The sequence below is a fragment of the Anabrus simplex genome, chromosome 11 (assembly GCF_040414725.1).
Source record: "Anabrus simplex isolate iqAnaSimp1 chromosome 11, ASM4041472v1, whole genome shotgun sequence".
Lineage (NCBI taxonomy): Eukaryota > Metazoa > Arthropoda > Insecta > Orthoptera > Tettigoniidae > Anabrus > Anabrus simplex.
The window spans coordinates 129,226,734-129,241,525 of record NC_090275.1 but is presented as its reverse complement, the minus strand read 5'-3'; the positions used below and the strand labels follow the sequence as shown (position 1 = coordinate 129,241,525).

Sequence of the window (14,792 nt, the reverse complement as noted above, 5' to 3'; positions counted from 1 at the left end):
GGCACGGAAAATTAGGCTGTTATACGTAGCACGTTTATGTGCTTGAGGGTGCGACGAGTCTTGTCGTATTGTGGTTGCTGTTTGGGTTGGTTTTCTGAATATTTTGTAAGATAAAGAAGGATGTCTAGTGATAATTAAGTCTAGAAAATTAAGAGTTAGGTTGTGTTCTGATTTGCGGGTAAATTTAATGTTAGAGTCTATGTTGTTGAGATGAAGAAGTGTAGAGGCTGTGTTGGTTGATTCTTCATTTAAAATTACTAATGTGTCATCGACATATCTGGCCCAAAAAGGATGTTAGGGAAACCACTGCAATCAGCTACCCGAGTATTGGCGGGAAAACCATAACGTTCGCGGGGTATAGAGGAAATGCCTACTCCCAGTCCTGAACAACTAGGATGAAATAAGGCAAAAAGCCTTCTTCACAATTCATCTTTCATCACCCATCATTCACCATTCATCACCTTGCCAGATCACATCTGGCATTGTAAGCCCTGACTTCGGTCAGAAATGTACTGATCATTGATCAGACAATCAGCCTATTATGATTAGTCTTCTAATGAAATATCCACCGGTTTGGATACACACGATCATCACATCCAAACAAAGACACCATTCGGATACGGTGGGGTGTCACATGGAAGACCAAGGCGAGTCCGAGTGCCTGCAACCGATTAAACAACATGCAGACCCATCCGATCAAGAGGAAACTTAAATTTAATAAATCAGGACAGTTCTCATATTTCACTACAGTGAACATAAATTCATTAATGAAAGTGGGCAAATTAAAACATCTCACAGATGTCTTAGATCAACACAAGATACTGATAACTGCTCTTCAAGAATTGCGTAATACGGATCAAGACCCCCTTGAGTCAGGGGGATATCGCCTATACAAGGGTCCCCCAGGTGAAAGAGTACTAAAGAGTGTTCCTCAGTTTGGAGTCAGCTTTTTGGTTCATACTAGTATCTTAGATTCAATTGAAGATTTTTCTTCCACCTCCCCCCGAACGGCATTGATGACAATCAAAGTAGAGAATAAAACATACACATTGATAAACGTCCATGCTCCAACGAATGAAAAAAAAAGGACCAACAGGGAAGACACAGACAAATTTTGGGAAGAACTAGACCAACTATTATCAACCATTTCCGATAACCATATTAAAATCATGCTTGGCGATTTCAATGCTAAAATAGGCCGTGAGAAAAAGTTTCGTAATGTTGTAGTAAGTGGCCAGCTCATCATCTAACTAACAGGAATGATCAGAGATTGATCGATCTTTGTATTGATCATGGGCTACTTTTGGAAACCACACGATTCAAACGACGACCACATAAATTGATGACTTGGAAGTGCCCTAATGTTAAATTAGGGGAGTTCCAAATTGATCATGTAGCTATGGATAATAACTATCATAAGGAAATTTACAATGTGAGGGTCCTCCGTGGAGTGGACATAGATTCAAATCATTATTTGTCCAAAATTAAAATAAAATTAACTCCAAAAAAGAAACGCATTCTCTCCAAATGTAATAGGAAGAAAACATATGACCCTAGCTATCTCATTAATAATAAATTATATTATGAACAATCTAAAACCTATCTAAGTGATGATTTGGGAACGGTAATTAACAAGCTAAAAACCATTGCTGAGGAAAACGCTCCCGTTAAAAAGAGGTAAAAACATGCTTGGTAGAATGAGGAGTGCGATACAGCGATTCAACACCGACACAAGGCATGGTTGATTGATCAACAACGGAAAACAGAACAGTCACGCGAAGAACTTGTTACTGCTAGATGACATATGGCAAAAATCATCCGAAGGGTTAAGAGAAATTATCACACGGAGATGTTACACTCTATTGACGAAGCATTTACTCAACATAAGACAAGAGATTACTATAAAACATTTCGGCAATACCAAACAAATTATACTCCCCCAACACTCCTAATGAGAGATACTAATGGAAAACAGGCACATACTAATCAAGATAATGCGAAAATTTTAGCTAGATACTTTGAGAACTTACTTAACAGTGAGGAACCTTCAGAATATCTGCAATATGACACACATCCAAAAAACAGGATACCTTTAGAAAAGGTTACACCGCCCGTTTATAATGAAGTACGAGCAGCAATTGATTCCCTTAAAAATTATAAAGCACCGGGAGAGAACCAAATCGTCGCAGAGGTATGGAAGAATGCTAATGACCAAACCGTTCAGAATCTACATAAACATCTTATAGATATTTGGAATACTGCTACAATGCCTGAAGAGTGGAATATGGCAATAATTCAACCACTGCATAAAAAGGGCGATAGATCTGATCCAAATAATTATCGGGGAGTATCATTATTGGATATTACATATAAAATTTTATCTAAGATTATCTATAACAGAATACAGGGTCATCTTGACTGTGAACTAGGGGAATATCAAGGTGGATTTGAAGCTGCCCTGACCAAATCATCAGTTTAAAATGGATTATGAAACATAGATCTAGAAACAAAAATTTAGTTATTACGTTTGTTGATTTTCAAAAGGCGTATGATAGTATACATCGTGAATCACTGTTGAATGTTCTTCAGGAATTTGGTCTACAGTCCAAACTTATTAGCCTGATTGGTATGACTCTTATGAATACTCAATCTAAAGTTAGATTCAGAAATGAGTTATCTAAATCATTTGCAATTACAACAGGCCTCCGCCAGGGAGATGGACTTTCGCCATTATTGTTCATTTGTGTATTGGAAAAGGTCATGCGAGAGTGGACTAAGGTATGTCCTCCAAAAGTCAAAATTGGAAAAAATATCAAACTAAATTGCTTGGCATTCGCAGATGATCTTGCGATACTGGCAAATGGTTTTGAAGAGGCTAAAGTTCAATTGGAAGAACTTGCAAATGTAGCGAAAAAAGTTGTATTGCACATTTTGTATGATAAAACAAAAATAATGCCTACTTTCAGAACTTTAAATTCAGAGCTATTATTAAATAATAATAATAAACGAATTGAAATTGTAAGTACATTTAAATATTTGGGTGAAAATCTCACTTGGAATTGCAGTGAAAAACCATCAATAGAGAGCAGAATATATAAACTGAAGCAGGCACAATGGATAACTTGGCCTACATACAAAAAGAAATGTATTTCGATTAATGCTAAATTTAGGCATTATAACTCTGTTATTAAACCAGAAGCAACTTATGCTTGTGAAACATTATTTAAACTCAATACTAGATCAACAACAGAACGCTTACAACGAGTTGATCGAAGGATACTCAGGACGATCATAAACAAGAAACATCAGGTGGATGGACAGTGGAGATTGTTGCCGAATGAGGTTATCTATCGGGAAAGTGAGTCCATCACAGACACAATAAGAAAAAGAAGAATTGCCTTTTTTTGTCATATATTTTGACTAAGTGATAACAGAGTTTTAAAACAATTATTTAATTACTTTTGGAATAGTAAATCAAAAAACAATTGGTTTAAAGAAGTTCAAAGTGATTTGGAGGAGTTGAATATTACCATGCAAACCATAGAAAACAGAGGCGAGAAAAGTATTTTGAAGAATAAATGCATCAGGCTTCCTCTGACCACTGTACAGAGGAAACAATATGTTATAACGGATGCGGAGAGGGCAGGCAGGTCAACCAGACTCAAGACTTTTTGGGAGAAGAAAAGGAAGACAAATTTGTTGTAGTCTGATTTAAGTGCTCCAATGTGGGCATAAACTCTGTAAATAAATAAATTATTAATTTTTGTATTTTCTAAGAAGTCAAGGTAAATTTCAGCAAGAATGCCTGAGGCTGGTGAGCCCATAGCCAAGCCATCTTGTTGATAAATGGTGTTATCAAAGGTCAAATAATTATTGTTGAGAACCAATTTTAAAATGGACATGAAGTCTTGAATTTCAAGTTTACTCAGGTTAATGAATTTGTTTAGGTTGTTGTTTATTATGGGGAATAATTTGGAAATTGGAATACTAGGGTACATGTTTACAATGTCAAAAGAATGGAGAGAAAAATGTGGTTGGATATTAAAGTTCTTTAATTTGTTGATTAGATCAGAAGTGTTTTTGATAGATTTGTTGGATAAAAATTGATAGTTTTTAGTAAAAATGTTTGGATGAATTTAGAAGTATTGTATAAGGGACTGAGTCTGTAATTGATTATTGGACGGATAGGAATGTTAGTTTTATGAATTTTTGGGAGGGCTTTGGCAGTGGGTAGTCCTGGGTTCATGTTAATTAATTTAGTTTTGTCTTGATCTGTGAGGAGAAAGGAAGTGTTTTTTAAAGTTTGTTTGAGTAGGCATTGGATTTTATTGGTTGGGTCTTTTTTTACTATAGAAAAAGGAGTCACTGAAATTTTTTTTAGTTTTATCTAAGTAGTAAGTTTTTTCCATTATGACAGTAGTGTTATATCAGATTTGGTGATGATGAGATTATTGTCATTGATTTTCTTTTTAAGATCTAAAATGAGTTTATTATCATTAATTAAATTATTATTATTATTATTATTATTATTATTATTATTATTATTATTATTATTATTATTATTATTATTATTATTATTAAGAGAAGTGTTTTTGTCATTGTTAATGAAGATTTTTTCGAGTTTTCTTTTTACTTCATATCTGATTTCATCTTGTTCATCTGTTGACATTTTGTTAATGGCTATTTCAGATTCAATAATTAAATTGGTGGCTATATTGAAAGTGTTGAGGTTGGGCCAATTGTGTTTGAGGCCCTTCGAAAGAATTAAGTTTTCATCATCACTCACAGTTGTTTTAGATAAATTTAAAATGGGAGGGTGGAATTGTTCAATGGTTTTGGAGGGTGTGTTAATGTTCTTAATCTGAAATTTATGTGAAGAAGAGTTGTTCTTAAGAATGTTGAGTTTTTTCTCCAGGGTTTGTTGCTTAACTGACAATTCATGAAATAATTTATTAACTACTTGAGTTAGGAAGAGGTTCCATTGTGCACTCAGGAGAAGATTAGCAATTTCTAGACGTGTTTCATATAATCTGTTATTTAAAAATGATTTTTTCTTGTATAAGAAACAAATTTCATTTTTTAACCAAATTTTGTTGGTTATTCTTTGGGTTTTTAACATGTGAGGAGAAGAAATGTTTTTTCTGGTACAACTTTGAAGAAATTTGGGGGTAAGATTATAGGAAATGCATTGTTTTAGGAAGTCGATATCTTTTCCTAATTTAGCGATCTTGACCTTAAGGCCCATGTAAGAGAAGGCTTTTTGTTTAGCTTGGTTAGCTTGTGCATTTAAAGATAAAAATTTCATTGTTCCGTATTGAAAAGTATCACAGTTAAATTGAAATAATAAATAAAAAGATTCAACCTATTCAATACAAAAGAGTAAGAAATGCACTGATTACATTCTTATTTAATAATAAGTAGAAGTGGTACCGGTTTCGACCCTAGTCCAAGTCATCATCAGCTGATTAAGACATGAAAAACAATGCATAGGAAAGAGAAAATAAAAGATCAAGTTCACTCTGGATCAGTAGAAGAGGCGATATAAAATTGACGGGGGTAAACAATGTAAAATTCAGAAGAAGTAAAATGTAAGTCACTTAAAAGAAACAGTGCGTAATTTTCTGAATGGCAGTATGGCACACGCAGTGTTAGGCAAAGTCTTATAATGTTTATGAAAAGCGGAGAACGGTTAAATGAGCTAGCTTGTATACACTGTCAGGCACAAAGTCAAAACACAATCAAACACATATGAAGATCCATAATCGTGTTGAAGCTGAAGATGAGTAGATCAATTGAAGTAACTTGCCAGCTTCCGGTGATCAGCGCGATATATTCAACATCAGGCACTGTGGTTTCAAACGCCAACGTAAAATGAACAATAGCTTAATGATCCAGTATTTGCTTCAGTTGCGGGAATGTAAGTATATGTAGATACATTGGAGCAAGCAAAGGAGCAAGGACATGCTTGTTTGGTTCAGACTAGTGTAATGTTATTTTAATTTGTGAATAAATTCGGTAACCAGTTGAAACTGAAGTAAGTAAAAAAAAAAAAAAAAAGATTCCCCAATCAACTGAGTTGTTGTCCTTTTCGTAAAAAATGTCTCTTAAAAGTTGGTTTGTTGGTTGTTTATTTTAAAGGAATTTGACGGTTAAAATGGTCGGACGGAATTAACAAGAGGAAATTCCGATTTATGTGCAAGGTCTCAGAAATATAGCAGTAAATTAATCGACAATTATTGGAATAAACAAGGTAATGGAATTACAGATTAGAAATTTAAATATATTGTTTTCCTTTTTTAAGAATTAAGGAATGGAGAAATTTCAAGAAGGGAGCAGAAAATATTTTAAATTCAACATATAGTGACTAACTTAATATGTAGGTGTTATTTATTTTATGAATTGAAAATTATTCAATTTTAAAGTGTTCTACCAAATGACAAGGTACATGTAAATTTAGACACAAAGAAATATTTTATTTCTTTTTTAGATGTAAATAAGGACATAAGGACAAAGATGTGCCAACGGAAGCAAAGGATACTATGTACAAGATGTATTACGTACCCATAACAACTTACGGAGCAGAAACTTGGACAATGACAAAGAAGGATGAGAGTCGAATACAGGCAGCCGAAATGAAGTTCTTGAGGAGTATGATACAGAAGAGTAGAAGAGACAAAATAAGGAATGAGAAATTGGAGTGGAAAAAATGAATGATAGAATAGAGAAGAGCCAACTAAGATGGTTTGGGCACATAAAGCGAATGAGCGACGAAAGAATGCCAAAAAAGGTGATGGAAATGCAAATCCAAGGAAGGAGAGGCCGTGGTTGACCACGATTGAGATGGAAGGATACCATCCAACGCAGCATTATAGAAAGAAACCTGGACTGGGACACAGTGTTGGAGGAGGAGTGGTGGAAAGACCGAAGAAAGTGGAGAGGAACCATATTTGCCCCTACCCGGCTACAGCTGGATAAAGGGAAATGATGATGATGATGATGAATGACTAATTTAATAGGTTTTATTCATTTATGATTTGAAATTTTCTATTTTAAAGTTTGTAATAAATGACATATTAAGTAAGTAAAAGTTGAAACACAAAGAAATATTTTAACAATTTCAAGATTTATGTATAATTGTTCTGTTGATAACTACTGTATATTTGTATAAATGTCTCAAGTGCAAAGATTTAGTTTTGATGTTTTGGCACCGCTGAAGAAGAGAGAAGTTAGTTATCGAAACATGTACGGTAATGAAGTATAATAAAATACGGTATGTAAAGTATTGACAAGGCAGGAAAGTGTTCTTTAGTAAATATGAGATATTAAATTATCACTTTGTTAATGATCTCGCCTGCAACAACCGTGAATGTTTCTCAACTAAAGTAAACTTTGTTTCCTCATCCCGAGGTGGTGCAGTTATTTTTAGACATGCCCCCACTGGAAGGGAGTTGCATGTACCATTTTTACTGCATATCAATCTTCCTGCCTGCTGTCATTTCTTGATGGTTACAGTACTTTTGTGTCCATCTCTTGGCACAGGCCAGAGCAAAGTGTAGCTTCCACCGAACATGCATGGCTGTGACAATATGGAAGCTGCTGGGGTATGGGTGGTGCTGATTAATGACATTTAGAGCACAACCAGTGTGTCTGAGTGTCATGAAAGGTGTTGCTCATAGGGTTAGTTGTGCTACAATAGCACTGTCTAGCCCAGTGAGGAAAGCAACGGCAAACTACCTCACTCCTCATCTTGCCTAGTACGCCTCATTTTGGTACTGCCATTGGTTTTTGTGGTTTCCCTATAACTGCATAGCCTTTGGTGATGCTATTTGAGGATCCAACCAGCCTGTGGGCTGATGACTTAACAGACACAGACATCAATCTTCCTGCCATTCGTAACTTACTGGCAATACGGTACCGGAAATCGAACTCAGGCTCCCGAGAACGGCAGCTAATTGTGCTAACCATTACACTGGCAGACATTTCTTAAATACGAAACACAGATGTACCGCATGACTTTGACGAGTGTTTTCATTGCGTGGGTCGCACAGACAAAACTATTCACAAATTTGTGCGATGTCATCAGAGCTGCAGTAAGGTTCATACCCGCTTCGAAGCGGAATCATTGTTCTCTGACGTATTATGTTGGGGGGTGGGGGGTTTGTATGCAAGATTTATTTTTTTGTCATTTTCTTCGTCTCGAAAAGCCAGGGGAGTCTAAAACATGAGTAAATATGGTATGCAACCTAAGATTTAAAAACACTAATTTTCAAGAAAGTTTATTCATACCATTTGCCAAATGTACTGGTTGTGCAGTGGAACTCACCATGTGCATCACACGTGAATAAAGAAATATTTGTTGACCTTTGACGATTTTGTATATTTCATGGCTTTATGACTGGATTGGTTTCACCCAGTTCTGGTTACTATTTCAGTCAAGGGGAAATGAGAGAGTTAAATAGAGGGGAGAGAAGTCATAAGCTTCAATTTGCAGGTTCTATGAAAGGCAAAACATACTAATGATACATACAGACTGCAAAAAAGTTTGGTGTTTTTTGGAGTGTAACATAAGATGTTGGAGGGGAGGGGATAAGAAATGTTGGCACATCAGATGAACAAAAGCAGGAAAATTTAAGGCAACTGATAGGCTTGTTACTGAATCCGTGGAGGAAAAACAAAACCAGGGTTATCCAAGAGACCACTGTGCTCGAGACTGTTTATGACGCAGCAGTACGCAGGTTAAGAATCTTACATAGGAGAGCCAAGCCTCAAGAACCTCTAGAATGAAATCAACTTTTATAAACAAATTTGATAAACCGTCCAACACCCTCTTCACAGCCACTGACAATGTCATCACCAATAAACAATATATATATATATAAAAAAAAAAAAAAAAAAAAACACACACACACACACACACACACACACACACACACACACACACACACACACACACACACACACACACACACACACACACACACACACACACACACACACACACACACACACACACACACACACACACACACACACACACACACACACACACACACACACACACACACACACACACACACACACACACACACACACACACACACACACACACACACACACACACACACACACACACACCAAAAAAAACTGGTATTTTGTATCTTGTATTTTTGTTGTTGCATTTTCTTTATGGCTTATTGAATTATCTTAGTTATAGGAGAGCTTGAATGTGTTGTAATTACATTGCAAAATCAGATCATCTAATACTGATGCTAATGAGAGCTCACCTTGAGCAGACTGATCCAGATGGGGAGGATGGCCAGCTTGTCTTGCGTCATACACTCGTAGGTTAACGTGGTCAATATCTGCATGGTCTCCTGCTCTGCAGGGCTCAGCACATTGCTATCGCACTCCAGGAAGTAGACCGCAAAGTTCACCAGGCTGGGCTCCGATGAAAACGCTAAGATTGACTCTGCCTGCAACATAATAAGTGCACCCGTTACAGCTGCATGCAAATGTTTCTTAACCACCACTGGTTTACCGAAGCTGGGAGACTCGTATCAGTTATCCAGAACGGAGTACAGCCGGGATGTGTATTCACATGAGCATTATCCAGACTACAATCACTGTGCCGTCACGATACCAGACAAGACCAACAACTTTTGTGTGAAACGTCTCACGACCCTCGACCTGGCGTGTGTTCCTTTCCTGGGATGCATCTTTGATTGATTTATTTGATTTTTTATTTTATATTAGCCATCGTTCCCTGCAACACTGCAGTTAATGTTTCCCTGCTTCTGGTGAACTTTCTAGAACAACATATAGCTAAACCCTAATCCTGTAAATACCAAGTTCACTAAAGCCGTCACTGCCATTGTCGATCATCAGCTTGATATTCAAAAAGTAGGAACAGAAAGACAGAGGTAGTTTCTGGGTTACTGTGGTATTTATTACGGAAAGAAACTACCCGTCCGAGTTGATGCCGGCCGATGACCTAGCTGCTAGGCCCCTTTAAATAACAAACAACAGACTTGATACCAGTGAGCAAACTTCCAAGTTTGAAAATAGAAAATAACAATAAAAGGATAAATAATACAAGATTAGAAGCCACAACGTACTGTTCGGAGATCAGAAGAATGCACATGCCCGGTGAAAAAAGGACTTTATTAAAACTCTCACCTAATCAACACTATAAGTAAAACATAAATTTTTAATCCACCTTATTAAATGTAGTACTAGTTTCGATCAATATCTGACCATCCTCAGCTACATACAAAGAAACTTAAGAACCAAAAAACACATTACATATAAACAATGGTCTGACAAACAATATCAAGATTACACAGTCTTCTAAGGTGAGTCGTCCTAAAACATATCCACAATGTATAATCGTGAAAGCTTCTTTAACATTTGTCCTATTGGTATAATAATTTAATAATTTTGTGTGGCTATTTCTAGCCAAGTGCAGCCCTTCTAAGGCAGACCCTCTGATGAGGGCGGGCGGCATCTGCCACGTGTAGGTAACTGCGTGTTATTGTGGTGGAGGATAGTGTTATGTGTGGTGTGTGAGTTGCAGGGATGTTGGGACAGCACAAACACCCAGCCCCCAGGCCATTGGACTTAACCAATGAACGTTAAAAACCCCGACCCGGCCGGGAATCGAACCCGGGACCCTCTGAACCGAAGGCCAGTACACTGACCATTCAGCCAACGAGTTGGACGTCCTATTGGTAATATAATATAACTTATACCATATCAAAAGTAGAGTTTAGAGAGGTTTTTGAACCATTTTTGATTAAAACAGGTTTAAGACTGTTTATCATCATTACTATTTAATTGTGCATTAGAATTTATAAGGGAATGGTACAAGGTCAACCCGAAGAACATAAAAGTTGGAAGCTCCAAACAAAATTTAACTTCAAACTGTTTAGGATTTGCTGATGACCTTGCTTATTGTCCAACAATATTAAGAAAACTGGATAGGAAATAGCACAAAAAAATAATTCTTGCAATATCCTTTGAAAAAACTGAGATCATGCTTACACATCCCCCACTGGTAAATAAAATAACAATTGATGGGCAAATAATCAAAATTTTTGACAAAGGAAAAATCATAACTTATAATCTTAATGAGAAACCAGCTTGGCATAACAGAATAAATAAATTAAACAAAGCAAATTGCATATCACTAAGACTACATACAAAAATAATAATACAAACATTTAAAAATGTATAAATAATCCCATAATGAAATTATCCAGTCATCTGAAAAAAAAGGAGAATCTTCACTAACGATAGTTCAATGGTTGTCTCTCCCGTGAGGTCAGCTGCAGTGCCGTTACACTGGCTAGGCATTTCCGTCTCGCAGCACCAATCGCATGGAGGGTGCAGACTGAAGAATATCTCCAGCTTCATTCACTCTTTTTGCTCCTGTGTTGTTGCAAGTTGTGCTACGAGTTACATTTGTGTCTGTGATAAGAGCTGTACTGAGAGTTACGGCAAACTACGTTCGTTATGGCTGCTGAACCTAAGAAGCCGGCTCTTCAACAAAAGATCGACATCATTAGTGACGTTGAAAGGAATATCCAAGTACCTTCGTCACAAATGGCAAGAAAATATGATTTGGCACACTCTACGCTGTTTGGCATCATGAAACAGAAGGAAGCAATTCTGACCATGGAAGTGGAGTACGGTTCTGGGGCAAACATATGGAAGAATAATCGTTCTTTGCCGCAGGAGGAACTTGAAAATTTTTTATGACATGTTTCGAGGAAAAAGTAGCAAGAACGCTCCAATTGACAGGAACAACAAAAAAAACTCCAGAATTCGCACTTAAACTGGGTTTGATTGATTTCCATGCTTCTAAAACAATCATGTTTTAAAAAACGGCACAATCTTTCATTCCAAAACGTGTGCAGTGAGAGTGACGATATAGTTGTGTACTGGAAAAAGAATAAGTTCCCTCGACTTCTTGAAGGATATGATGCTAAGGATATTTTTTTTGCCATTTTGCTTTACATCGCACCGACATAGATATGTCTTATGGTGACAATGGGATAGGAAAGGCCTGGGAATGGCAAGTAAGCGGCCGTGGCCTTAATTAAGGTACAGCCCCAGCATTTACCTGGTGTAAAAATGGGAAACCATGGAAAACCATCTTCAGGGCTGCCGACAGTGGGGTTCGAACCCACTATCTCCCAATTACTGGATACTGGCCGCACTTAAGCGACTGCAGCTATCGAGCTCGGTAAGGATATTTTTAACGCCGATGGTTGTCTTTCCAGTGAGGTCAGCGTTTTACAATTTGCTCCCGTCCAAGACATATGCTGTTCACAGAGAAAAATGCCACGGAGGCCAAAAAAAAGAAAGAAAGAAAATTAAAGAATGATCAACAGCACGGTTATGTGTTAACAGCGACGGGAGTGAAAAATTACTTCCCACTAATAATTGGAAAATTTAAGAATCCAAGATGCTACAAGAACACCCATGTAAAAATTATTTTGACAAAAGTGCAGGGATGACGTCAGAGATATTCCTAAAATTTTTATGAAACTTGAATGCTAAGATGGGATCGGCAGGAAGGAAGATAGTGCTGGTGATAGACAGACGTCCAGCTCATCCTTCAGATACACATTCCCTTCTGAATATCAAAGTGGTTTTCTCTCCTCCTAAGTGCACCAGTCACCTGCAGCGTTTGGACCTTGGCATTATTCATTCTGTGAAAGTGAAGTACAGGAAGGCCCTGGTTCAAAGAGCTATTTCTTTCCTTGAATATCTCCAAGCCATGCATATGTTTGTAGCAGCAAGGCAACTGGTCACAACTGTCACAGGTGTAGAATGTATTGGAAATGGAAAGTGTTTATTGAAGACCTTATTTGTAAACCTTCCGTAGTACTTACTGTATGATCTGAAGCATGGTGATATGTTTTATTTGTATTCCATGCAACGACCTAACCTGTACAGTGTAATATTTTGGTAACATATGGTATTTGTAAATAGTAGATTTCAGTTCTATATTTACTGGAACTATCCAGAAAGTTGTCACATGAATTTTTGAACAGGGTGTGTTGCCTTTTGTTGGTTATGTATTCTAGAAAGTATTTTAACATCACGACTGAAGTAGGAGTTGTGATTGGTGAATCTGGGTGGCGACAGGCGGGCTCATGCGTTCTGATTGGCTACTCCAAGGCCAGGGTTCCATTTTTATAGTGAGCGAGGCAGCATTTCGTGGGCTGATCGTCTATCCTCTATCAGATGACTGTCTGAAGTTTTGACGTCGTCAGCGACGTCTCGCTACCGGGATGGGCCACCTTTGGGTAAGCACTCTCGATTTCTGGTCCACTTTAAATTTCCTGTAATGTTCGCTTGCTTTTTCATATAGGAGTCTGCCCTAACCTCACCTAGATTCGCCACTCGATTATTTCTGATGCCTTAGCTTTTCAGCTGGGCTTGCCTGTTTGCTTCCGAGGCATTCCCCGTTCCTTGTTTCGCTAAACATGTAATTTGTAGTTTTACGTATTTACCTTGGGGTTTTGCCTCTAGTAGTTCCAGAGTTTTGAAAGGTACGTTTAACTTCACTGTAAATTGTATTGTACAAACTGTATTGTATTTGCTCGACTCTTGGAACTTGTAGGAAGGAACATCTAGGTTGCATTACTGAACATGTATTTCGTATTTTACCATCGTTATGCGGCGGTACCTTCTGCATGGCTGAATTTGTTCGGAATTCATTTGTAAAGTCCTTTTGTAAATAATATTTTGAAAATTAAGGATGACGGTTGATTATTTCGGAAACTGCAACCTAAGCCATCTCCATGCCCTTGGTAGGTTCCCAGCTCCTTCCCACCTTCCTGGTTTATTGTAATCTAGTTGGCCCTACTGATATTTACTAGTGTCGTTATTGGCGGAGCTCCGCGTAGTGTCTCTGAGTGTGTAGTGGTTTTTGGTACTGTGTAATTGCACTTTCTTTCCTCCCTTTCTGTGTTTAGTGTAGCCGCTGAAGTAGCGGTTACAACAATGGACTATTCAAACCTGCTTTGGCCATGCAGGTTTTGGTGCAATTTCAGAAGCTACTGATGACACTGGGGAAGACTGTGAGGTTGTATCACAGGACTCAAGTGCCACAACATTCAAAGAATTTGTTACTTGTAAGGATGATATCCTAAACTCAGCACCACAGACGGATGTTGCAGGCCTTTGTAACATTGCAGAAAGACAAAGTACCTAAGAGGAAGAAGAGGAAGAAGAGGAGAAGAGGAGGATCCACCAGAGCCAATTTTTGGCGCAGCAATGGAGAGACTGGATCCGTTGGTACTTCTCCTCCTTCAGTCTCAACCAAATTGAGAGAAAACTTCTTTCTGAGAGATATCTGGGCAAGAGGAAGCTGGACTATTTCAGAAAGTAAAGGTTAATACGCTTATTCTCACGGTTCTTATCGTCTACTTTTCACAAATTTCTTTAGGCCTCTGTTCCTTCAATTTAATATTGCAAGTCAGTAATACCTATTTCCCTTTTCCTTGCTGCAGTTTGGGCTCCCAACAGTCCGCGAAGGAATTTGTTATGTCTGCTGTTTTCAAATCAAATCAAAATCTCTTTATTTGCAAATGAGGTGTCTACCTCGGTGGCAAATGGTACACTCAAATACATTATTGTCAAGCACTAAATATTAAATTAACAAGAGAAGAAAATTTTCCTATAATACAATATTATACAATTTACGCTAACAATGTTTTCTATTAAACACACAGCTCATCCTTAATAAATTTATATTGTTTACAAAATTCTACTTATAATAT

General features: G+C 37.4%; 1 protein-coding gene across 2 annotated transcripts in view; it reads right to left on the bottom strand.

The window, feature by feature from the left end:
• Positions 1 to 14,792, bottom strand: part of shtd (shattered) — a 786,765-nt gene that overhangs the window by 40,884 nt on the left and 731,089 nt on the right. For both annotated transcript variants that reach the window (XM_067155551.2, XM_068229717.1), the window contains one exon: positions 9,285 to 9,473. In XM_067155551.2, the coding sequence (XP_067011652.2) occupies positions 9,285 to 9,473 (189 nt within the window). The remainder of the gene's footprint in view (positions 1 to 9,284; positions 9,474 to 14,792) is intronic.